Consider the following 25,572-nt stretch of genomic DNA (forward strand, 5'->3'; position numbering starts at 1 on the left):
TCACCACCACCACCACCACCACCACCACCACCACCACCACCACCACCCCGCAACAGCCAGGAGAGTGAGAGCTCACGAGATCGAGCCCCAGTGGGACACTGGTCTAGCCTCCTGCCACTGCCCTTAGCAGCTCTCCTAGACGCCCCCAAGAAGTGACAAAAGCCCAGTCAATAGTGCCCAGACTCCTTAACTATCCAGGTGCAAAATAAACATGAATTTAAGACTTCTCTTCTCAGTCATTTGAGGGTATACAATGCACGTCTCCACCTAGATCACTGTTCCATTGCCACAGGCCAATGTTTCCAGACCTCAAATTGACTTCAAACAATCTTTTCACACATCTGAAACATTCAGCGTCACCTTTAATGTGTACAACCTGCAAAGTATCCGATGGAAAAATCCCTCCAGCCAAAACGGGATTGAAAGTTGGCCCCTCTCAGAAAAACTGCTTAGCTTCAGCCACACACACACTAAAAATAAGAGTTTGCTTTTTATTATTATTATTATTTTACAATAAAAACAAATAGCTATGCTCTCAGCAAAACAAAACACATTTTTAAAAAATCACAGAAATTTACTAACAGCATTTCAAAGGTAAGGCTTTTGAAAGATTTATCGAAATAAATTATCTTGGCCTAAACATTGACTCATCACTCTTTTTGCAATTACTTTTCAACATCCTAAAAACTTTCAGTCTAAAATACATTTCACTTTGCCAATAATTTTAGATAATACTGGATTCTCTCCCAAAGGACTACCATAAAACTATGCTTTCAAACATTAAAAAAAAATCTGAATCCAATAGGACATAAAACTGAACTAGGTAACCTATCATTGCGAGTTTCAAATCCTTAAAGTTAAATGCGTGAAGAATTTGAAAAGGGGCAGGGCCTGGGTCTGCTCCCAGGCAGGTGGGTCCGACGTTTTACCGCTCCACGTTTAATTACGCCAACAGGAACAAAGTCAGGAAAATGAAGGGCTGCAGAGAAGACACACAGGCTGCCGCTTCCTTCTTCCGGGAAGCCCTCTGGGATGTCCTCCCCCCTTGTAAGGCCTACATTTTTCTCCAAGGACCAAATCCGCGGCCTCTGGCATTGCCTAATTCACCTGACCAAGGAACTCAAACCACACACAAAGCCCACTGTCAACCCCTTCAGTGCTGACCTCCCCTATGTCCAGGGGCCGTGAAATGCTGAGAGGAGAGGACAGCCACCAGGGGCAGCTTGAGAGACACAGGAGCACCAGCATAAACAGAAACAAAGCCAGCTTTGATTGGGGCTCAGACAGGAAGTCAGGATGTCCTGGGACAGAACGAACCATCTGCTCACACTCCACAGCCCTGGGCTCCTCCAGCTATCAAACCAAGGGTTGTTTTTCCAGGATGCCCAGCCAGCCCAGGGACCCAGGAGCCCAAAGGTCCAGCTTGGAACATTCTGATGTTTCTGACTGAGAGCAGAACCTGACCGAGACCCTGTCCAGAACTTGGGAGTCAGGCTCCTGCGGTGCGTCTCAGCTCCCCGCGAATCCTGCCACCACCCCACACTTTGCGCCGCCTCTGGAGCCAAGATGCCAGCATCTGCTGCGACTTAGGCATAAAGCGGTCATCAGAGCTGCTGGCCACAGGGTCTCTGGCCGCCCACTCCCTCCTGATCGCCCCCAGCCCTCGGAAGTCCAGTCAATGCCAGAAGAGATCATGCCTAGAGTTAAAATGTGCAGTGCTCCTAAAGGGAAAAGAAAGGTCACATAGAAAGTATTACAAAAAAGGATTAAATTTGTCAGCTGTCCAAACACTATTAAGACCACATGCTTTATACAGTGGCGATGCAGTCGGCCCGCTCAGCTCAGCAACTGCGGGCGGGATGAGGGCAGCTCCCGGCAGGAGGGCGCGCCGCTCGCAGGACGTGGCAGGGAAGCCAGGGGGCGCTAGGAAGTCTGCTGCTTCTGAAGTCTCCTTTCTGCGGCCGCAGCCAGCATCCTTCGGCGCAGGGTCATGGGGTCAGAGGTCGTGCCTTCTGAGGCCAGGCTGCTCTCTGAGGCTGAGTCATCTTCAGAACTCCGGTTCAAGAAACGCCTTGAACAAAAACAGAGGGTCTGCACGTGAGACGAGGGAAGCTCTGGACTCCACAAGGAGACGCCTGCCCCCCTCGTTCTCCCGGTACTGCAAGAAGCTGTCACTCGGGCCGTCCCATGAAAAGACACATCTGCCCCAGGGAGGGAGCTCGTCAAGAGGCAGGTCAGCTGTCCCTGTCCTCTGCCTGTCTCCTCCCCACATACACACACAGCACGAGTGCCCATGCTCAGAAGGTCTATGCTGGGCACCAAACCTGCCCACACGAACACAGTGCTGACCCTGTCCCAGGAGTTTAAATAGAAGCCCCAGCATGCCCATGGCACGCCAGGCCCAGCTGCACTGACCCACGTGGTGACAGGCGGCTCCGAGCACAGTCCGCACCCAAGGCCGGCGGCCGGCTCTGTCTCGGCACTTCCGCTTTAAGTCTGCCGAGTGGATCTAGTTACAGAGCCCCCTCACAACTGGCAGAGCCAGAAGAATTCAAATAGAGCGCTCAGAACCGCTGGCCGGAGGGCTGTCCCTGTACGTGTGGCTGATGGTTTATGTCCACAGAAGACAGCGGCAGCTGCGGAAGTTACCAGTTGAGACCAGGATTACCAGATCCTCTTGTTTTCCAAGAGGTTGAAAATGTGAACTTTTAGGTGACATGGGATGGTTTTTCAATGTTGGCATCTGTTTAAAAAGACATGATTGTGGGCCTGACATGACAAGGGACTTCAGGCCACTGGCTTCTGACCTGTGGCGGCCCAGCCAGGGCTGGAGAGCCACTCACTTGCGAGCCTGCTGCAGGAGGTCGTCCTTGCGCTGGACGAGCATGCGCTGTCTCTCGTCCGCGGACTTGGAGAAGCGGCTCCCGCGCGCCTCGAAGTCTTCCCCCTCACTGGGCTCCACCTCCACCTCGCTCAAGTCCAGCGCCTCCTCCAGCTGAGGGCTCAGGTCCAGCGGCACGCGCTCAGTCTGCGCCCGAGGAAGCAAGGGGCCGTGTGAGCAAGGCCGCCCTCCCAGCAGACCTCCGCCTGGCCAGAGTGCCCCAGAGAATGTCCCTCTGGACCCAAAGGGAGGTGCGGGTGCTGACGGCACAGGTGGCTCGTGGAGGGCGGGGCCCCACGGGGCTTGCTCCCCAGCAGGGCAGGGCCTGGCTCACACTGGACGTCCGGTGTCAGTGGGACAGGTGAGCGACTACACAAGCATCTCAAGACTACACTCTTCTAAAATTTAAACAAGTCTCATCATGCTCCTCACACAAATTTTATACCCTCACCTGACTCTGAAAATAGTGAAGCAGAGAAAAAGGGTAAAGTCTAAGGCTGATTTCACAGCCAGAGGAGAGAGCGGGGAGGAGGGACGAGGAGCACTCTGGCTGCGGGTCTTACCTGAGCGGAAGCTTCTCCCTCCTCCGGGTCACCGCTCGGCCTTTCCACAGGACTGTTCAGTGCAGGTCTAATGCCGTCTGACCGCTGGAGGAGACAGTGCTACAGTCAGTACAGAGCTGCTCCGCGCTAAGGAGCAGGCACAGGGATACCTGGGTGCGGAGGGAGTGACGGTCCTGCCAGTCTGAGCCTCAGCGAGACCCCAGCACCAAAGAAATACAAATGCTGCTAGGATTACAGACAAAGGGGCCCGAGAGTTACCACTAGCTCCACATTCCGTTTCCCTTCCCATAACATAACTGCACAATAACAAGTGACAGCAGGTGACACCGACGGCACACTCTGTGGGAAAGCCCCGACCTGGTCATCTCCTTCCTCTTCCTCATGTCTTGTGAACCAGGTGCTACTGTCCTCATCTCAGCCAATGTGAGACCCTGGCCAGCGCTGCAGCCGTGAGGCCCTCCCACAGCCCTGCACGCAGCACTGCTGGTCTGTTCCCCCCCCCAGGACTTGCTCTGTCTGCACCAGAACCTCTGCCCCTAGAAGCAGCCCCCAGCCAGTGAGTTACGGGAGCTGGTGTATCAACACCCAGCTCCTCAGCTCTCGGGAGGCACAATGCGTTCAAAACTGGGTCCCAGAGCCCCCAGTGGGGTCAGCTCTCGTTAGCTCTGACCAGAACCCGCTCGACGGCAAACCCTTTAGTGGCTGCCTGCCCTTCGTCTCACGGCCATCAGCTGCCTGTGTTTCCTGGAACGCTTCTCAAATGAACTACTGGCGTGTGGACACCTGTCTCAGGGCCTGCTGCTGGGACCTCCAGAGCCAACGGCAGGTCAGACAGGTAAGGACAGGTGCGCCTCAGCTAATATCCCAGCCGCGGACACCAAAGAACGGGCTCACTCCCTTTTCAGAGATTCTCAGTTAGGACTTGATTAATAGATGTCCATGTTTTCATACACTGAAGTTGAATAATTTCTTGGTAGATGATTCCCTGGTTCTCCTTGAAAGCTTGCCTTTAAAACGTTAACACTTCCTGTATGCATCAAAGGGGTTATACAGGATGGGCCAGGAAACCTGACCCTTTTAGACAAGTCAAGAACACAAGCCTCACATGGCTGTTGTACCTAATGGGAAACCACGCCAACGCGCAAAGCTGGCCAGGGACACATGGCCCTGTCTTCTGGAAACAGATCGGCACACTACAGCCCATGGACCAGGTTCGCCCCGCTGCCTACTTCTACAGCTCGGGTTTCGCCGACGGCAGTGGTGAGTAGTTACCAAGAGGCTGCAAGGCTCACAAAGCCTAAAATATTTCTTCCTGCCCTTTACAGAACACGGCTGCCAGTCCTGTCCACAAGGAACTGAGCGAAAACCTCCCAGACTGGTGAGAGCAGGATGGTTTGCCGTGTATATCTGCACACACACACAAAAATGACCCCCCTCCTCCCACCTGACCAGGCGATGGTGCAGTGGATAAAGCGTCGGACTGGGATGCGGAAGGCCCAGGTTCGAGACCCCGAGGTTGCCAGCTTGAGCGCGGGCTCATCTGGTTTGAGCAAAAGCTCACCAGCTTGGACCCAAGGTCGCTGGCTCAAGCAAGGGGTTACTTGGTCTGCTGAAGGCCCGTGGTCAAGGCACATATGAGAAAGCAATCAATGAACTAAGCTGTCACAACAAAAAAACTGATGATTGATGCTTCTCATCTCTCTCTGTTCCTGTCTGTCTGTTCCTGTCTATCCCACTCTCTCTGTCTCTGTAAAAAAAAAAAAAAAAAATGACCCCTCTCAAATCTGTTCTTGTCTCAACCCGAGCCTCTTTGGTGCGTCCGTTCTCAGCCATAATTTGGAAAGCTGGGGAAATTACAGAAACAAGTCATATATAACAGTGGTCCCCAACCTTTTTTGGGCAATGGACCTGGTTAATGTCAGAAAATATTTTCACGGACCGGCCTTTAGGGTGGGACAAATAAATGTATCATGTGTCCGAGACAAGCGTCAAGAGTGAGTCTTAGACGGATGTAACAGAGGGAATCTGGTTATTTTTAAAAAATAAAATATCATTCAGTCTTAAATATAAATAAAACAAAAATAATGTAAGTTATTTATTCTTTCTCTGCAGACCGGTACTAAATGGCCCACAGACCGGCACCGGTCTGCGGCCCGGGGGTTGGGGACCACTGATATATTATAAGATCTAGTTGTCAAAGTAACTAACAAAGTCTAGAGTATTAAATCTTTGCGATGACAGAACCCACTTGTCATGCTTGAAAGCCCAGCTCACCTGCGTGGGGAAAGGTACCTGAATCCGGCCTTCTAGAATGTTGTCTGTGGTTATTTCTACTGAGCGCGTCAGCTGGAGGTCCTGCAGCACGAGGGGGTACGGGACCTGGGGAAACATCTCTTGAATCTGATGCGCCTGTAGGAATACAAACACAGAGACCATGGAAGGTCACTGTCCGCAGTCCTCAGTGAGGCCACGGTGGGCGGGGGCTCTGGGCACGGACCTCGGCACCCTGCCGGGAGAACAAAGGCAAGCAGCCACTTCGGTTGTGCAGATCCCCCTCCAGCTACACTCCCTTTATACTTTCCCAGGATGACAAACAGGTAACTTGAGACAATATCAATTTCAAAATAAAGACCTCCTCAGAGAGAAGTCCCAGAATGCCTCCTCTGAGCACCTCCCCCACCCCCACGCCAGGTCACTGCTCACTGCCCTCGGAGGGCCACACAGCCTGGTCCACGTGGCAGGCGCCGAGCACCGGCTACACAGTGTACTGCCTGTCGCAGGGGCGGGCTGTCGTACACATGTTGAATAAACACATTAACGTTAAGGGATAAATGGGCAAATGACCAATGACTTTCTGAAGTACTGGCCGGGCTTACCCATGGCAGCCAGAGCCCCTGCCCAAGCAGGACTAAGGTAGCTGGCAGGCTAACAATCCTGTATTCATTATTACAATGAACACTAAATTTCTTTTTTTCTCCTTAAGTGAATAGTGGGGAGGCAGAGAGACAGACTCCTGCATGCGCCCCAACCGGGATCCACCCAGCAAGCCCCCTACTGGGCAATGCTCTGCCCATCTGGGACTGTAGCTCCTTTTGGCAACAGAGCTATTTTAGTGCCTGAGGCGAGGACATGAAGCCATCCTCAGTGCCCAGGGCCAACTTGTTCCAATTGAGCCATGGCTGTGGGAGGGGAAGAGAGAGAGTGAGAGAGAAAGAGAGAGAGAGAAGCGGAGAGGAAGGGGTGGAGAAGCAGATGGTCGCTTCTGCTGTGTGCCCTGACCAGGAATCGAACCCAGGACGTCCACATGCTGGGCCAACTCTCTACCACTGAGTCAACCAGCCAGGGCCCGAACACTAAATGACAACGATGGTCAAACATGTTTCTCCAACACTGTGAAATAAAAATATACACCACATGACAAAGCTTAGAAAAATATGAAGAATCTTGAAGTATATGAACACCATTCTTATGCCAACAGCGTGCCTCAGTATATCAAGATACACAGACACACAGGTGTGTATGTGTAGTACATATTGATCTGTTTTGAGAAAGGAAAAGAAGGGGATCAAAACCAGTAGGCCTAGTGCAATTTTTAATAAAAGGTCATTCATTCCAGTCAACTAATTCCCCCACTATTTCTGAATAAAATCAAGAGTCCAACACTGGCCTAGATCAGTGATTTTCAACCTTGTTCATTTCATGGCACACATTAACTAATGTTAACTCTGTGGCTCAAAAAATATACTTTTTGCCAATCTTACAAAAAAAAGGTGTAATTGTGATTGATTTATAAAAAAGAATAATAAAAATAATAGTAATTACCTACCCTTTTTGTTCCAGTTATTTTTAAAAAAAATCAGGTGCCTATGCTTGTATATAGGATTTCTGGTACCAAGAATTAAGTAATCAGAGCAACCTTATTATGCAATGTGATCAATAAGATGCCCTCACACCGGACGGCTGTTGTTTTTTTTTTTAATCTAAGGGAGAAGAGGTCAGCGCCCTGACTAAACAGTCAGCTACTGCATATTTCAAATTTTCTGGTAGCACCACAGTTGAAAATCGCTGGCCTAGATCACAACAGTGAACTTGGTGCCCAGAAAAGCTTAGATTATCTGCCACAGAAAAAGAAAGCAAGCTGGTTTCCAAACCAGTCTTAAAATTCAAAACACAGAAATCTGAGTGATCCCAGTGAAGAACTAAGATGCCCCTGAAGTTCCTGCCGTTCTGTCAGAGCAAAGTGCAGCCCAACACGGTCACTCCCACTGCACACGTGTCCCAGCTCCGTCCCCTCCCGCCATTCACCATCTCACAGCAGCGGGCGGCCCTTACCATGGCGTTCAGCTGGGAGTTGCTGGCCTGCGTGATGCCTAGAATGTTGGTGGTGTGCATCACTTCGACTGAAAAACTCGGCAGCCAACTTGCAATCCGGGACCCTGAAACAGAGAGACCAGCGCAAGTCTGAGACCACTCTCTCGTGTCAGCTAGCCTAGCGCTGGCCACCCACGGGGACAGCCGGTGCTCACCAAGGGCGCACTTTATGCCAGGCCTTTTCTGTGAGCCGTTTCACATGGATGACTCGTTTAATCCTCCCTAAAACCCTACATGGTACCAACTATGTAGTATTATCTCCATTTTACTCTTCTTAGAGATTTGAGGCTAGCTCCCTAGGGTTTTGGTCCACAAGTCACTCGGAAGCTAGGTAACTTGCCCGAGATCACACAATTTGTTTACAGTGGCCAGGATTTGAAGGCAGACACTTCTAGAATACTTCACCACTAGGCTTCCCTGCTTTCCAGGGCTCTGGGCAGGTGGCCTAGAATATTAGGAGGCGTTCACAGCTCTAAAGCTGCAACAGGGGTGAGTGTTTGCTCCTCCTTCACACTGTACACAAACACTACTCATTTAGAGATATTATTTCCACAGTTATTTTCATCAGTATTTTCTCCTTGGTAATTTGATTTAAAGACCTGGTAGTCCGATTCAAAATTCGTTTCCAAGAGTTCTATGACCGAGCCTGTGGACCAATGGCACCCAGAAGTCTGTTGCTTCTGCTATTTCCCTAAGAAAAAGGGACCCTGGGATATAATGCCAGCAGTTACTGCCTGTAAAACTACTCAATATCAAACCACACATTTAAGGTAACTTTTCTTTCCTTCATAAGAAGCACTGAAGCATGAAATACAAAAACAAGCCCAACAGCCATCTCACAGGTCTCGGCCAAACAAATGTGCCCATTAAAACACTGGATACTTACCTCATGTACCTACTAAGGAAAAATAAAATTGAGCTTTTCTATTTTGACCAAGTTTTTAGTAATAATTCATATAATAACAGCTTATATAACCAGGACCCATGTCCAAGATCAGCTAGTATAGTTCAGAAGTCTTACCTGGTAGAGGCCTTCTTCATTGGTAGCCACCAGAGCAGCCCCGTCTAAGCCCCTCAGCACCCCAGCCCGGCCAGCTGAGCAGCCCTCCTCTCCTCCTCCTGACACCTGGCCCTACTGCCCCACCATTCCCTCTGTCAGGGATCTCACTCCCACCATGCTCTACCTTTGCAAACTCAAATCAGACAGCTGAATAGCACTCTTCCTAACAGAATGCCAGAGAGTTTCACAATAAGAAACAGAAACTCATCAAAGCTACTGGTATTGAAGTTGATCAATTTAATGGCTGATGGTATGAACTACAGAAGGGTGATCAACCACCCCTGTGAGGCACCGATGGCCTTAGAATTTCAAGTGTGGTTTTTATTCCAATTCCTTTCACCACCACTGGGAGGCAGGATGTTCACATTTTATGGACAAAGAAACAGGGTCTCAGCTCTGGTTCTGCTCTGACACTCACTGGAAAGGCTACTCAGTGACCAGCACTGTGTGCTTAAGGACAACACCAGTGCAATAAATTATTAGCAACAGTGAACCATGAAGCTGACCAAGTGTGCCCCTGCAGGCAGGGCGGATTTGCTTTCCTACCTCCTCCTCCTCCCTGCCCCACGCCGCCCACGGTCATGCAGAATCTGGCAGAACGCTGGTACACAATAACCCCTCGGTGCTCTCAATACCTTCTGAACATTTTCCATAGAAACTGACTGGCCTGTTCAGGGCAGGTTATAAATTAAGACGGCATCAACCCTTGCGTATGGTTTCCAGAGGCTTGAACCAACTAACCATCGAAGTGGAAGAAGTGATTGTGCTGGTTCAAGCGAGGCCTGCCTTCAGCGGCTGCAACAGGAACCAGATTCTCATCCAGGTTCTCTCCTTGGTGGTCCGCCCGGACTCGATTATTGTCGGCGATGTTCAGAGACATTCTGCACGTCGGGCAGGAGGTGTCTTGTTCTAACCAGGAACGAAGACAGGAGCTACCAAAAAGTGCAAAATAAAATACCCTTAGCATATTTTGTGAGAATTCACCAGAAGTACTCCGAATGTATCCAATGTGTTGTAATTTTACTTTCTATTTGCCACTAGGTCACATTTAAATGTTGAGAAACATCTGTTGACATTAGCTCTTTGCCCCACTTCACTCTAATATACTTGTGGTATGTTCAGCTGTGAACAATAAGCCGTTAACATATGTGGTCATCTACCAAGCTCCTGGTCATGACCCTCCTTCAATACGACTCCATCACGTGGCTCACCACCTTCCTTCCCCGCTCTACTTGACCACCTGAAATGCCACGTGGCTGAATGCTCCTCTCCTCCAATGATCTGTTCTCCCACACTATTTCCGCTGCCCGTTAACACTGTTATAACCCTGGCTTTCTCTTCAAACTCCTGAGGAGCACCACAGCCAATCTGAAGTAATGTCCCTGCTGCTCTGCTAGGATTCGTCTTGAGCCCAGATGCAAAAAGCCCCCGCCTGCCCTGGACAGAAACCCAGCCCCATGCGGCCCGTCCCGGAGCTCCTACTTGTGGAAAAGATGCCCACAGGGCAGCTTCCTCGCAGCCTGCATGGAGTCCCAGCAGATGGCGCAGTCATCGTTATTGACAGCCAGCTCCTCCGGAGTGGCAACTGCGAACCTGCGAACAACACAAGGCACCCAGCACGGCTCAATTCCACAAGCATCGACGTCACCTTTCTAACCGCGCAGGCACAGAGCAATTCGGTACAAAACTGCCAACATCAAAAACATTATACCTGCTTTCTCGTCATGGCCTATCAAAGAGCAAGTAAGAAATTTATAGAGAAACAAACTTTGTCTTAACAATGGCTCTTGTTAGTGTCGACTTGAGGGAACATTTCTGGGCAAATCAGAGGAGTTAAGACCCCCAGAGAGCCAAACTGCCCCTTGGGGACAAAAGGCTTACCCATTCTATCTCATATTTTAAGGCTTGGTTTAGCCTCAGGTTGGCAAGTGAGTGCCTCCTTCAATGAGGTTGTGTGTGAGTGTGTGAGAATGTGTATGTACAAACATGCATGTGTAAAGAATGAGACCCATTTTCTTAAAGAGGGCAGATGCGCACGGAGGTTTCCATATAACAATGATGATGATAAAAATGACATGGTAATAAGGACCTAATATTTACTGAGCACATACTGCATACTGGGACACTCTCCATTTATTACGTGCACTGCCCACTGGGCCCCCCACCAGTCCCGGGAAGGTTCCGCTCTCAGCCCTGGAGATGAGGCAGCCGGGGAGTAAGGGAACTGCCCACAGTCACAGCCAGGCGGCCGGCCCCAGAGCCTCCACTCTTCACCACTGTCTCCCGTCTACAAAAGCAACGTCTCGCACCAGCTGGGGCCTGTTTCACTAAAGATCTAAAGTGAGTCAGCTCGGGCTTCCTCACCTGGCTTCCATGTTCCCAACCACATGCAGATAGTTCTTGTGCCGGCGGATCCGGCGCTGCACCTCATGAAACAGGTAACGCAGCTGCATGAAGATGACCAGGCTGGCCATGGAGAGCCAGATGTTGCCAAATAACTGAACAAGAGGGAAAGAGAATAAAATACACGATGAAAATGAAGGTGAACTTGCTAGGGATGACAGCGAGGAGTGCAACAGAAGCTTAACGTAGGTGAAGGTGAAGGTGAAGGTGATGGGAGCCATCCCCCAGAACGCCAATGCGCACGCGCGCCTCCCGCCCTGAACGCACATCTCGGCCTAGTCCTTCCATCACCGGCCGTCAGTCCTGGGGAACCAACCAGAGATGTAACAGCTTCGTGCAGATATATGTAAATCCACAGAATTATAAAAAAAAATGGGAAATAAACAAAATGGTCAATAGGGGAATAATTAGGCTGTAAACCCATATATGTAATATAATAGTTATTAATTATACTTAAAACATTACATATTAATATTATATTTTATATTTTTAAAGAAAAATTATATAGGAAAAAAATATTTAAGTGAAAAGAGCGGGCTAAAACTACCTTAACAAAAACCAACATGTGATTTTAAAAAAGTATGTAAAAAACTAAATATAATCTAAATACCCCATTACCGTATTGGGTTTGGTTAATTAAATCAACATATATCTATATGATGGAATTTGTATCTTGATTGTATTAAAATGTTTTAGAACTCTTACTAGCATAGGAAAATATTCATAATACATTAGATAAAAAGCCTATACTATATGTCCAAAACATCTTAATTTTTGAATGTATATATGGAATATAGAAAGAAGCAGTGAATACAACAAAATGTTCACAGTGATCTCTGGGCATTTGTTGGGGATGGAGGGCTCTTTTTTTTTTTTTTAAACAAAAACTATACCTGGTTTTTTAAGTATGTTTTCAAAGTTACTTTCAACGTTATTTATAAATGTGCTGTGTCTAACCCAGTAATTTTTAAACACTACTTTGACAGGCTTATAATTTAAATAGAATGCCCCCACATGTTGATTGCCACCATCACTAGCTCACTGAAGGGCTGGCCAACAAAGGTGGTGTTCAACACTGTGATTTCCTGCACACCAAAGAAAAGGTAAATAATGAAATGGGAGGAATCAGGTATAAAGATGTTGTTTTTAATTACAAAGATGGAAAATTTATGAATCCATGAAGCAGCACATTCTGCAAGAATTCCCATCACCACCTAAAAACAGCTGCCAGATACTAGAAGCCACAAAACCTGTGGGGAGAGAAACCCCCTTAGCTTTCTGCTGAGCGTGACCTACTGACCTGGTGAGCAGAGCGAACTGAGCCTCCCAGAGATCCAGCGGCTCCTCCCGAGCGGGGCGCCCGCCTAAGAGGCTCCGACACTGCTTTTACCCAGTGCCGAAAGGAGGGGGGCACAGCTGCGCTCGATTTTATGGTCTCACAGTGGTCCATTCACCAACATTTCATTTGTGAGGGTCCCAGGGGCCTGATGCTGAGCAGCTCGGCTCTGCTGAGGACACTTACCAACATGTGAATGTGATGCATTAGGTCCAGGGACAAGAGAGTGAGCTCCATGACAAAATCTGTGTAATAGACATACGTTCCCTTTCCTTCCCAAGTCCCTTCGTGACTAAGGTCCCAAAGGTGGATTATGTATCTGCAATGAATACAGAAAAATCGTCTGAATGGCTTTTGTTACAACTGAATTTGGTTTAAATATGATATAGAATAGTCACATTTTTATATATTTTATACATGTTATAACTTAAAATCAACTGTATGAACAGACCTCAATCACCTTCCTCCCAAATTTCAACTCACCGTAAAATCACATGAGCAGTTCTGACTGTAACAAGAAGAGACTGTAAAAAAAAAAAAAAAGATTTATTTTTTCTTTTTAGTAAAACTCAGGATCCCTCAGGCCAAACTTACTTTTACAAAATGGTACAAGTCAAACATTTCTCAATTCAATTTAAAAGCAGGTTGTTCAAGGGGGGTCAGGTGGGGGGATTGGATGAAGGTGGTCAAAAGGTACCCACTGCCAGTTATGAGATACATAAGGCCTGGGGTGTAATATACAACATGGTGACTGGCACTGCTGCATGCTATGTTTGAAAGTTACAAAGAGAAGAGATCTTAAAAGTTCTCACCACAAGGTAAAAACGTTTTTTTGGCATCAATATGAGATGATGAATGCTAACGAAAATGTATTATGATAACCACTTCACAGGATATTAAGTCAAGTCAATACTCTAGCTTCCTTAAAAATCTCCAGAAATGTGATCAGAGCAAAAGCCTCCGTCTGCATGTACCTCCACAGCCATGAAAGCCAGCGTGTGCATGCCGTGGATGTAGCCCGTGACGCAGCAGACGACGGCCAGGCCGCAGCAGGACAGCAGCATAGCCATCAGCAGGGACAGCACCCGGCCGTGGCTGCTCATCGGCGTGGTGGGAGAAAAGGAGAGCTGAAACACACAAAACAGGAGAGGAAGCTCATTCTTCTTCACTGAGAAACTCAGAGTTAATCTGGGTGGCTGTGCTTGGGGATGTGTGCTTGCTGTGTGGCCTACATGAGTATGAGCTAATATACAGAGGTCTTGATCATTCCATCCACAGCATATAACAATGTACATTACATTTTCATCTCAATTCTCAAGGGTCCTCCTACCAGTGGGACTATAAGCCTCTAGAAGCAATTTTCAAGAGGTATGAAGTCTCCTCTAACACACAACAGGACCCAGGACAGCACCGCATACTAGTCTTCCTTGATCTTGCTCTAGCCCTCCTCCCCAAAATCCACTGGGAAGACACTCCTAGGCTGTGAGGGCTCAGACAACTGAAGTGTAACCCAGGTGCAGGTGTGCTACTACACTGCTCACAAAAATTAGGGGATCAGGGAACGTGCAGATACCCCAGTACTTTCAGCCTTTTGTCTAGTGCATTTTCACCAATGAAATACAAGTTGGTTTTGCATCTCATTTGCATAGTCAAACAACTTTCTTTGACTTGTTTGCTTTTCTGACGTTCTTGTTTAATTTAAAAAAAATCAAATACTTCATTTTTATTGCTTCATATTCATTTTGAAATATCCCCTAATTTTTGTGAGCAGTATACATTATAATGCTCTGTTTAACAGCATGCAAGGGGAGTGAACAGCTTGGAAAAGAAGGCCTGGAGCGGTAGCTCCTGAGCAGGAAGGTGTAGATAGCAAACCAGTTAGGGAGGTTAGAAGCTCCTGTTCCTCACCTTGAATGGGGGTTGGGCTGTCAAAGAGCTATAAAGACCGTGAGACTCCAGTGAGCTCAGAGAGAGGTGCAGAGCCACTGGTCCATCATGACCAGGGAAAGAAGGGGCAAACAAGGCCCGGGAGTGGGTTTAACCGAAGGGCACGACTGGAGGCTTAACCGGGTTCCAGGACCTCGGGAGCACTCAGGAGCGAGCATTCACCTGCACAGCTCTGACCTGACGCCAAGAGGCACATCTTGTGCCCAGACGGAAAACAATTCACTTCTCCTGGGACCACGGAAACCGGAGAGCTCATTCAGTCCTTGCCCAGGGGTGGAAACAGTGTAAACTAATCAGAAAGAAGAGCTCCAAGAACCAGAATAAGAGGGGAAAACAATGGAAGGAGACTAGAAGAAAAAGTAAAGCCTTTATTGTTTATATATTAAGGTTTCCTTGTGCTGTGATCAAAACAGTTTGTGTAGGTGCACTGACCCCCCACGTGGGCTGTAATGTCACTGGGTAGGGGAGGAAACCCCCACCCCCGGGGGACATGGATTCTGCATTCCTTGGTTGTTGCAAAGAACCCCTCCAGAAACAGGCAGTGGGCCCCTGATCCCGGAGGCTTCCTCAGAGCTACTGCGACAAGCTCATTCACATTACAGAATACACACCTGGCAGACGTGTGACAAAGTAAGCCAAGAACTTTGAGCTAAAGACTCACATATTCAAATCGGTCCTTGCAGAGCTGAACCATCAGGTGCAGAAATACAAGCCCAGCAAACCAGAGACACCACATGACCACCTCTCCCACTGTCTGGACATTCAGCACACCGAATATGAAAATGAACTTGTAGAAAATAAAATTCCAAAACTTGTCTTTGAGGTGCTAAAAAGAAAAATGTTTACAAAAGTTAGGATCATCATCACACTTAACCTATTTAGGAGAGATTAGCATAACATAAGCTGACTTCTATAGAGAAAATATTCTCTGCTCAGCTGTAGCGTTTGTCCACAAGAAAATACAAGGCAAAGCAAAAAAATAAGCCCTCTGAAGAATAGAGGTGAAACACCCAGAAAGTAATTTGCGGACTTTGGATTATAATCCTAAATCACTTACAAAATTTTAGCCATCAAAAGGGGAGTAATACTAGTCTAGTATCTTATGAATTAAATTATACACACACTTACACTTCCAACACAAGAATGCTACTGGATGACAGTAGTTAAAAAGTCATCACAGAACAGCAGGAAGCCCTGACCTGTGGTGGTGCACTGGATAAAGTGTCGACCTGGAATGCTGCGGTTGCCGGTTCGAAACCCTGGGCTTGCCTGGTCAAGGCAAATCGGCAAGCTATCATTGAACAACTAAAGTGAAGCAACTATGAGTAGATACTTCTCAACCCCCCCCCCCCCCATAAAATCAATAAATAAGACCTTTAATTAGAAATAAAAACAGAACAGCAAGGAAAATATTCTCTACACTGAAACACCTGAACGTGATGCTGAGTAATAAATGTGCCCATTGTGATTCCCTCTGGGTCTTGTAAAAAATCTCTGGAATACTCCAAGGCTGACTTCTGTAAATTTCAAACTGATACTTAACATATTAGACACAGAAAGCAGCATCTAGGGCCCGCTGGAGCAGGCTCAATCCATCAGCAATCAGATGGCTTGCCTGGCCTGACCGATTTCTGGCCCTCGAGTCAGAAGTTTTTCTTGAAGAAGAAAGAAACATCAAAAGAAGCTTCTGTATCCTATGAAAAAGGTCTACCTTCTACTGATCCCATGGGGAGACTTCTGGAGCTGATACTTTGGAGAAAGTGATGATACTAATGAAGAGCCTCTGGGAAAGCAAGCCTGGAAGTGCTCAACCACCCAGTCACTTCATCTCAGCCGTCCGGGAGGACTGGCGGCTCTGACCACAGGGGGTCCGGGCTGTAAAGGGTAACTGAGTGTGAAACCTGTTATACTCTCAAAAGAGGACGTTCCTGTGACTTAGCACTGAGATCAGAGCAAGTAAAATAGGGTTTTGTTGTACATGTTATTTTAAAGGCCAGTTCTAAATTCTTATTTTAAAACACACCATTCTATACTCTAGCCACTAAAATCTCGGGGAACTGCCCATCTGTGCAGTATCTTGTGGCCTAATTCTTTGTTGAGAGCTTGTCCTGCTCACATATGCGTTCTAAGAATAATGTTCAGTCAGACTATCTCACCCAAAAAATAATAATAAATCACTTAATTTTCTGCTTGTTAGAACAATCCTAATTTACTTTTCCAAAGGGGAAAATTAAAATCTCTCAGTAGCATCCCTATTTTAAAGACTGATATTTATTATTATTAAAACTAAAATCTATGCTTCTTAAAATTACATTCATAAAAGTCATGGGAGAAATAGTTATAAAGAATAATATTGGGACAACTTGGCTACACTGAATATGGACTGTGGATTACGCAAAATATTTTATCAATGCTGAATCTCCTCGTTTTGACCACTGTGCTACAGTTATGCAAGAAAAAGTCCTTGATCTTAGGAAATACATATCAAGTATTTAGAGGTAAAGGACTATGATGTCCACAACTTCCTTTAAGATCAGAAAAAATAAGTACATATCAATAACAGGCAAATGTTAAAGCAAATGAGACAAAATGTTAATGATTATTCACAGTATTCATGCAACTTTTCCAGAAATTTGAAATTGTATCAACTATAAAGTGAAAAGATAACACTGTGGTGGCCAGAATCCGTCCTACTGCCTGGACTCACCTGTCTCTCGCTCACTCGAAGGGGGCCGAACACCATACACTGGATCAGCTTAGCCGTCAGCATCAGAACACAGCAAGCAGTATTGACCAGAACCTGTACACACACCAGAGAGAAAAGGTGGTTTCCTCCTGCTGGAAACAAATGCAGCTCTAAAATGTGACATTAGGAACTTGGCCATCATTTCCACTAACGGAGCCTCCCCGTCCTCTCCCAGTACGAGGTCAGTGATATTTGCAGGAGGACGCTTTTATACGGCGGGGTGGGCAGGGACAAGGAGCAGGGAGAAGGGCCTGTCCCCTGCTTCAGTAAATTCACAGGCCTGTCTCAGTACGCACCAGCCGGCAGGCCACGCTCCCCTTTCCTCTTAACCAAACTGTGTGAAAACTTTGTACTGTACGTGCACAACTGTTTGGACCTTATAAACTGTAGATATGTCCTAGGTACATTATTTCCTACATTAAGATTCTGATAGCCTGACCAGGCAGCGGCGCAGTGGATAGAGCGCTGGTGTGGGACACGGAGGAACCAGCTTCGAGACCCAAGGTCACCAGCTTGAGCGCAGGCTCATCTGGTTTGAGCAAGGCTCACCAGCTTGGACCCAAGGTCGCTGACTCAAGCAAGGGCTCACTCACTCTGCTGTAGCCCCCTGGTCAAGGCACATATGAGAAAGCAATCAATGAACAACTAAGGTGTCACAACAAAGAATTGATATTTTTCATCTCTCCCTTCCTGTCTATCTGTCCCTCCCTCTGACTCTGTCTGTGCCACACACACACACACACACACACACACACACACACACACGACTCTGATAGCCTGACTAGGCAGTGGTGCAGTGGACAGAGTGTTGACCTGGGATGCTGAGGACCCAGGTTCAAAAGCCCAAGGTTGCTGGCTTAAGTGCGGGATCATAGACATGAACCCATCATCACTGGCTTGAATCTCAAGGCCTCTGGCTTGAACCCAAGGTCGCTGGCTTGAGCAAGAGGTCACTGACTAAGCTGGAGCCACCACCCCCTATCCCCGTCAAGGCACATATGAGAAGCAATCAATGAACAACTGAGGTGCTGCAACTACCAGTTGATGCTTTTCATCTTTCACCTTTCCTGTCTGTCTGTCCCTGTCTGTCCCTCTCTCTCTCGCTGGCCCTGTTTTTTGCTAAAAAAAGAAAAAGAAAAAAAAAAGATTCTGAGAGCCTCAAAGAGAAGTTTTGTAGAAAAGAAAGTCATTATGCACAGTCAGACCCAGCACCCAAATACCCTGCTCTGCCCCGTCAAACAAACAGGAGGTGAGGAGAAAAGGGTGGACTGTCGCCAAAGAGTCCAAGAACATGAAGAACTAAGAACCAAAACAGACATGAATATTTTAAAATGCACTGTAATGGGACAACCTGCCCACCAAAACGTACTCCATGCTTGGTCTTGGCCTTCAAGTAAAGGTTCTGGGGCAGCAGAGGGGAGAAACCAGAGGAACGAAGAAGAAAACTGGCCGGAGGGGCTGAGGACCAGAAGGCAACCAGGAGGCAAGGCAAAACTAAGGCCTTCCTCAATAATACAATCAAGACATGGGGCCCTGGCCGGGTGCATCAGTGGATAAAGCACCGACCCGTGCACCAGAGGTCGCTGGTTCGATCCCAGGTCAGGGCATATACGAGAAGCAATCAATGAGTGCACAACTCAACGGAACAAATAAGTGAAACGAGTTGATGATTCTCTCTCTCCTTTCCTCCCTCCGTCTCTCAAAAAAAAAAAAAAAAAAAAAAAATCAAGAGAGGGCTCTCCTTACACCTACAAAATCCAGTGCTTCCACAGCGAAAGAGTGGGCTGCCCGCCCACGAGGGTAGTGCGCCCAACACATTACTGATGCCCAAATGGTTTTTAAAATATTGCATGACCCAAAAAGGCCAAAAGGGCCTTCACAGCAACAGTACAGATGGCTGATCAGAGCCAATGAAAATGGACAGCCACTCTATCTACAGGCCGCTCTGATCTCCGGTTCACTAAGTTCACATGAGGTGGCCACATTCCTGTTCCCAGGTCACTCCCCTCTCCCTTTAAAATGAGCTCATAATGTCTTTTGTTTGTTTCTTTAAAAGGGGGAGGAGAAGAAAGAGGAGCCAGGAGATAGTGATATAAGGAAGCAAGCTCCCCAAGATCTCTTTGGGTTCCCTAGTATTTCCCATATGTGCCTTGACCAGGCAAGCCTCAGGTTTCGAACCGGCGACGTCAGCGTTCCAGATCAACGTCTTTACCCACTGAGCCACCACAGGTCAGGCGGCAATGAAACTTTCAAATAAAAGTCCTAGGAAGACATGAGGAAACAAGGGATCATGTCAAACCTGAGTATTTGTTAGTGTAAGAACCCTGGTGCCTCCTGTCCATCCACCCTTTAGAACGGCCCTGATTCATTAGAAAAATATTAAATTATGTTTAGTTCTATTCTGCCCACCTGACAGGGCAAGGAAGGGTGTGACATATTTTTAAAGAACTGAAACAAAAATAGTTCTGCTGAAAAATGAAATTGTTCTGGTAATTAAATTCCTCAAATAACCAGGAAAAAAATCCCAAATTAATTATTCAAAACATCCTATATCCCTAACTTAGGACTCCCCGTGGAACAGCCCCATTCACAACGTTCCAACTGGTGGCTTAGAACCCTAACTGTTAAGGCCATAAAGCAAGGCTCACTTCCACTGTGCTTCTCAACCACTCAATGCAAACCTCAGTCATGGTAATTAAGAAAATCGCCCTAAGACTGCGTCACACAGGTAAAAATAGGACTCTGCACAGCCTGTAACATAACAGGTCAGATCACACCCATGGAACCCCACTCAGTTGGCCAGACTGGCCTTTCCTCCAAGGCCCCTTAAGAAAATTTCCCTCCCAAAACGGTTCTACTGTTCTAAGAAAACAGAAACTAAATTACAAGCTAGTTTGGCCTGCGAGGAGAAGAGAAAAGGGTGATAGCAGTGCCTAGGCCTCCCTGCTCACTGGGCAACCCTGGAGGTACTCTTCATCTTGTAGAATGCTGGCCCCCAAGGGGCATTATTTATGAGCTTGTGGGGAAACCCGGTCCAACTACAAGGAACGGCCTCAAGGACATGATGAGCATGGGTATTTCTCGGGCTCTCCTCTGACACCAGCGCTAACTTCCACACTGGTCTGTCTCCTCCCTTTCAGGACAACTGGAATCTATCACCTATCTGCAGGCCCCCAGTGACAAGGATAAAACGCAAAGAGGCATACTCTCCCTTTTTAACATTCGATTCCTCTTTTCACAGCACTAGGGAAAGGAATGAGATTATGGCCACAAAGCTAGCAAGTGAGCAGACAGTCTCTTTCCCCCTCACCCTGAAGATTCTTTCTACATTTTTGTTGTTTAGTAAGATGTATATCCTATTATTTATGAATTTAGTCTTTTTTTTGAGCTTCCCCAATATTTATGGAGCTAACATTTTTCTCAAATTTTCTTTGGAACAGTCAACTCATAAAGACTCAAACCTAGTAAATCACTTTCAGAGGTGAAGATGGGCTCTTGACATCAGTCAGCAACTTTTCCTCTAATAGGTTATCAGTTAGAAAGTATTTGGGGCCACACACTCTCTGTCACATATCTTCCTTTAAAAATGGAGAAATCCGGCCCTGGCCGGTTGGCTCAGTGGTAGAGCATCAGCCTGGTGTGCAGGAGTCCCGGGTTAGATTCCCAACCAGGGCACACAGGAGAAGCGCCCATCTGCTTCTCCACCCCTCCCTCTCTCCTTTCTCTCTATCTCTCTCTTCCCCTTCCGCAGCCAAGGCCCCATTGGAGCAAAGTTGGCCTGGGCACTGAGGATGGCTCTGTGGCCTCTGCCTCAGGTGCTAGAATGGCTCTGGTTGCAACACAGCGACGCCCCAGATGGGCAGAGCATCAACCCCTGGTGGGCGTGCCAGGTGGATCCCGGTCGGGCGCATGTGGGAGTCTATCTGACTGCCTCCCCATTTCCAACTTCAGAAAAATACAAAAAAAAAAAAAAAAAAATGGCGAAACCCTTACTAGGTATTAGACTGTACAAAAACAGGCTGGGCCTAACAGGCCATCCCCGGTTGCCAACCTCTGCTCTAAATGGTCAGTTCACTTTTATCCGTTTTTGTTTCTTGTGATTATTTCACCTTGAAACTTCTATTTAAATTATTTGATTTGCACATAATTCAGAACCTTAACCCTCGTTTCAGATTTCTGTTTCTCCATTTTCCCCTGACCTTTCACAACAGAGGCAAGTCCAAACAAAAGGAAGACAACAGAAAGGAGAAAGCAGTGATGAGCAAGAGTAAAGCGATGGAAAAAATCAACCACCTGATTAATTCAGAACAATGATGGAATGACTCAAGAGGTGTTTTAATGGAAGGGATATGTGAAAAACGTCAAAGAAGCTTAAAAATGAATGACAAGTAAAACCTAATCATCAACGAAACTTTTTTATTTTATTTTCAGACTTTATTTATTCGTTTGAGAGAGAGAGAGAGAGAGAGAGAGATCAAGGGGGGGAGGAGCAGGAAGCATTAACTCCCATATGTGCCTTGACCAGGCAAGCCTAAGGTTTTGAACCGGCGACGTCAGTATTCCAGATCAACGTCTTTATCCACTGAGCCACCACAGGTCAGCCAGCAATGAAACTTTCAAATAAAAGTTCTAGGAAGACATGAGGAAACAAGGGATCATGTCAAACCTGAGTATTTGTTCGTGTAAGAACCCTGGTGTCTCCTGTCCAGCCTATTCTCAGTGCTCATGCCAGAGGGCCACCTGGAGTGACCTCCTTGGAGGGAGGAGGTCTTAGGTCACCACATCACCTGGCCTCTTCCCCCTCTACATAAATCCACCTTCTCCATTGCTGCCATAGTCCCCTGAAAAACTCATCTCATCATGACAATCCCTCCTTCCCTCCACTCCCACCTGAACCCTATGGCCCACAAAATAATGCCCTTTCTCCTTAGCACAGCACGTTAGGTCTATATAAACTGACATTAGCCCCATACCCCGTCCTCCCCCTAGTCAACTTCTCCACCATTAGTGTGCCTGAGACCCCAAGGCTCCATCCTTCTCCCTGAAACTGACCCCTGAGGTAGAGCTACATTTTACAAGTACCCCAAGTGAAAATGAACCAAGTCGCCAGAGGTCTACACTTTGAGAAATACACCTTCAGAGGGGTGGCTACCTCTTCCCTTCTCTCCCACAGCAGGGTCACCTCCCCCACCTCCCGAGTCTCTTCTCCACCTTCCCAGCCTCACTCTGAAATGGAGTATCCAACAGAGTTTGAATTGAACAGCCCAGCTGATGCACTGCTCTGCATAGGCACTGTCCACACACCAGCTGAGGCTGTTTTCTCTCCCGGAACGCCCTATGCTGCGTGCTGAGATCCCACCCATCTTCCCAGCTGGGCTCAAATCCCACCTTCCCGGCAGCCTTCCCTAGACATCAGTTTCTTTTTCCTCTAAACTCCACCATATGTTCTTTATATGTCTATTATCACTTATCCATTTGCCTTATTTGTATGTATATAGATTGCTTTTGAGGGTAGGGTGCAAATGTTCACACCTATGATAGAGTGCCCCAAATAGCATCTTCGAAGGGTTTTAAATTCAGTTTATTAGTCAAAATCCTCCTGAGATGGCCATCAGACCTACATGAATCTATAAAAACACATTTTAGAGACTCCAATTATCAAACAATAGCTAGCAAGATTTGCAAATGGGCAGAAAGATCCGTTTGTTTTGTCTTACTTGGTTTTTAAAAATGGAATCCCAATGTCTTTTGGGCAGGGCGCAGAAAGGATCCACTCTGACAAAGGCCCCACCATCTAGTCATAGGATAGTGCTGTCTGTCCTTCCACAGAGGGAGTGTTGGAGATTGTGACCCCTACTCAAGAGAAACTGTAACAGTGCACACACACGGAGGGTCTGAGACACCAGGGCAGGCCAAGATGGAAGTATGAAAACCACAGAGAAACAATGGGGAAAAAAATAGTAAGACCAACAGATAGAAAGAAATAATCAAATTGCATTAGGCAATACCGCTATTGAAAACGTAGGAAGGAAAGAAAATTTTTCTTAAAAGTAATACTTTCTATGGGGAGTACAAAAAAAATCAACAGGTTCTGTGTTTTTTTGTTTCTTTTCTTTATGAAGAAGTGTATTAACCTTGAAATTTAAACATGGGTTTTGTGTAAAATTAAAAAAAACCTCCTAGGGAAAAAAACCATTAAACAATAGTAGTTGTAATATAAATACTATAGTGGTTCCTTCTCAAAGGATTAGTTATATCCTATACTTAAAAAATTATCGAAAACTACAATCTTACCATTTGGCAAAAGCACTCTTCACATCAGTTTAAGTTGCTTATCTGCTAACTCAAATGCAAAAATAGGTTTGAAATTAAGAGATGTGAGCGGAGTTCTCTCTTGATTTGAAAGTGCTATATGGTCCAGCTTTACAAAGAAGGGGAAGAATGGAACTTCACCCCCCTCCCCTTCTGCTAATCTCTTCACAGAAGAACCAGGAGACTTAATTCAGAGCTCACGGAGTTCACAAATCCCTCTGCTTCCTGATGAAGTGCAGTGGGACTAATTATAACCAATGAGTTGCAAATCATCTATAGACTTGGAATATTCATCTCAAGTCACTTACAGCCTACCCTCAACCCCATATGGGAACTTGCCAACGGAGACAAGACCCAAGGCGCCACGGTAAACCCAAGTGACAGATTTATAATCCTGGAGCAGGTTTTCTGATCACTGTGGGATTTATATAAAAAGGTATTCAAGGCCAAGGTGGAAGCAAAGCTCTTCACAAAATAACTGTTGATCCGCCCAGCCTGAAATGATCTGTTCCACTAAGCGAAAGCAGTACTGATGCCTTCTAAATGGTGCTTAATCTCGCACCGGCAGACACAATGGAAACCGCGCTTTAAAGCGCATCACCAAAAGGAGAAATTCTGAGTTAAAATGACGAGCCCTCTTGACTCGCCATGTTTTTGCTGTCTTCTGACATCAAAGGAAAAGGTCGTGAATCACCAGGTAAAAGCAACAGGAACGGAAGCACGGTCTGTTGGTTTGTGTGACCCACAGAGCCCAATCACACAGACTAAGTGGTAGCAACAACAACAAAAGTTGTGGGAGACGGCCTCTCTCCTAACAGGGATGTCCAAACACACCCCGATGTCCCCAGGTCCCCACACTCCACGCCTCAAGCCGGTCTGGCCCAGGCCCCTCCTCTGAAACCCGCTAGGCCACAGCCCGGGGCTGAGCCGCTCGGAAAAGCCTCCCGACTTCCCTCCACGATGTAATGAAAGAGCTGGTTGGTGACCGGCTCGCCCAGCCCACTCCCCCGTGGGGACCGCTGCACTCCGGGGCCTTCCGGTCTCCTCCTCGGGGACCCCACCTTTTACTCGCCCCTAAACCTAACCCCCCATCGGCTCCCGTGCCCCGTGTCCCCCACGCCCCGACCCCGGCCTCCAGCCCGGCCTTCAGGGCGCCCCTTCCCACGACCCCCACCCCGATCTCCTCCCCAGACCCCCGCCCCCGACGCCTCCCGGTCTCCCGCGGCCGCGCGCTCCCGACCCCGCCCCCCGCCCCCACCCCCGCTCGGGGCCCGGGGGGAGGGGACCCCCGGCCCAGCCACGCCCCCCGCAGATAATGGGCGCCCCGGCGGCCCCCGGCCCCCGCCCGCCCGGGCAGCCTCGCTCACCCACACGAACAGGCTGTCCGACAGCAGGTACTGGGCCACGTCGCGGGCCCCGGGGCCGCCGGCCATCGGCCGGGCGAGCGCGGCCGGGTCCGGCGGCACGGGCGCCGTTATCGGCTCCGGCTCGCCGACCCCGGCCTCGGCCTCGGCCTCGGGCTGGCTGAGAGCGCGGTAGGCGCTGACGATGGTGCCGAGCAGCGCCAGGCCGCTGAGGCCCGTGTAGGTGCGGAGGCTGGGCCACGGGAAGCGCTCGAGGAAGAGCAGCGGCATGGCGGCAGCGGCGGCCTCCAGCCCCCAGGCCTCCCCGCGCTGCGGCCGGGCCCCCGCCGCGGCCTCGCCCACGGCGCCCACGGGCTCTGGCGTCGCCGCCGCCGCCGCGCCGGGCCGAGCCGGGCCGCTCCTGGCCGCTCGCGCCGCTCCCGCTGCTGCCCCTGCCGGCGCGGAAGAGCCTCGGCGGGCTCGGGGCGGGTCGCCGCCGCCAGCAGGGTGCGGGCGGGACGGGCGCGGGGGCGCGGCCTCGGTCCCCCGCCCCCCGCGGTCGCGCCGCCGCCTGGCCTGGGAAGGCCGCGGGCTCCGGCCGCCAGCGCCC

The 25,572-nt window shown here is 48.3% G+C and overlaps 1 protein-coding gene across 1 annotated transcript; it reads right to left on the reverse strand.

The window, feature by feature from the left end:
- Positions 1 to 477: 477 nt before the first annotated feature.
- On the reverse strand, positions 478 to 25,572 carry AMFR (autocrine motility factor receptor). Its single transcript, XM_066348382.1, has 14 exons — positions 24,987 to 25,572; positions 17,269 to 17,361; positions 15,223 to 15,387; positions 13,589 to 13,741; positions 13,098 to 13,138; positions 12,801 to 12,933; positions 11,240 to 11,373; positions 10,358 to 10,468; positions 9,617 to 9,807; positions 7,777 to 7,880; positions 5,719 to 5,853; positions 3,445 to 3,528; positions 2,844 to 3,028; positions 478 to 2,071 (listed from the first exon to the last, which is right to left on the reverse strand). Exons 1-14 carry the CDS (start codon positions 25,251 to 25,253, stop codon positions 1,924 to 1,926), a joined length of 1,944 nt encoding a protein of 647 aa, XP_066204479.1. The 5' UTR covers positions 25,254 to 25,572; the 3' UTR covers positions 478 to 1,923.

This window comes from Saccopteryx leptura, chromosome 9 (genome assembly GCF_036850995.1).
Source record: "Saccopteryx leptura isolate mSacLep1 chromosome 9, mSacLep1_pri_phased_curated, whole genome shotgun sequence".
Lineage (NCBI taxonomy): Eukaryota > Metazoa > Chordata > Mammalia > Chiroptera > Emballonuridae > Saccopteryx > Saccopteryx leptura.

Bases quoted from the DNA above. Each gene is read 5' to 3' on its own strand.
- AMFR (XM_066348382.1), bottom strand. From the start codon at position 25,253: ATGCCGCTGCTCTTCCTCGAGCGCTTCCCGTGGCCCAGCCTCCGCACC. The intron at 13,742-15,222 runs GTGAGTCTTTAG...TGTGTGTTTCAG, and splicing joins GCAAGGACCGATTTGAATAT to CTCTCCTTTTCTCCCACCAC. The intron at 9,808-10,357 runs GTAGGAGCTCCG...ACTTTTTGGTAG, and splicing joins TGTGGGCATCTTTTCCACAA to CTCCTGTCTTCGTTCCTGGT.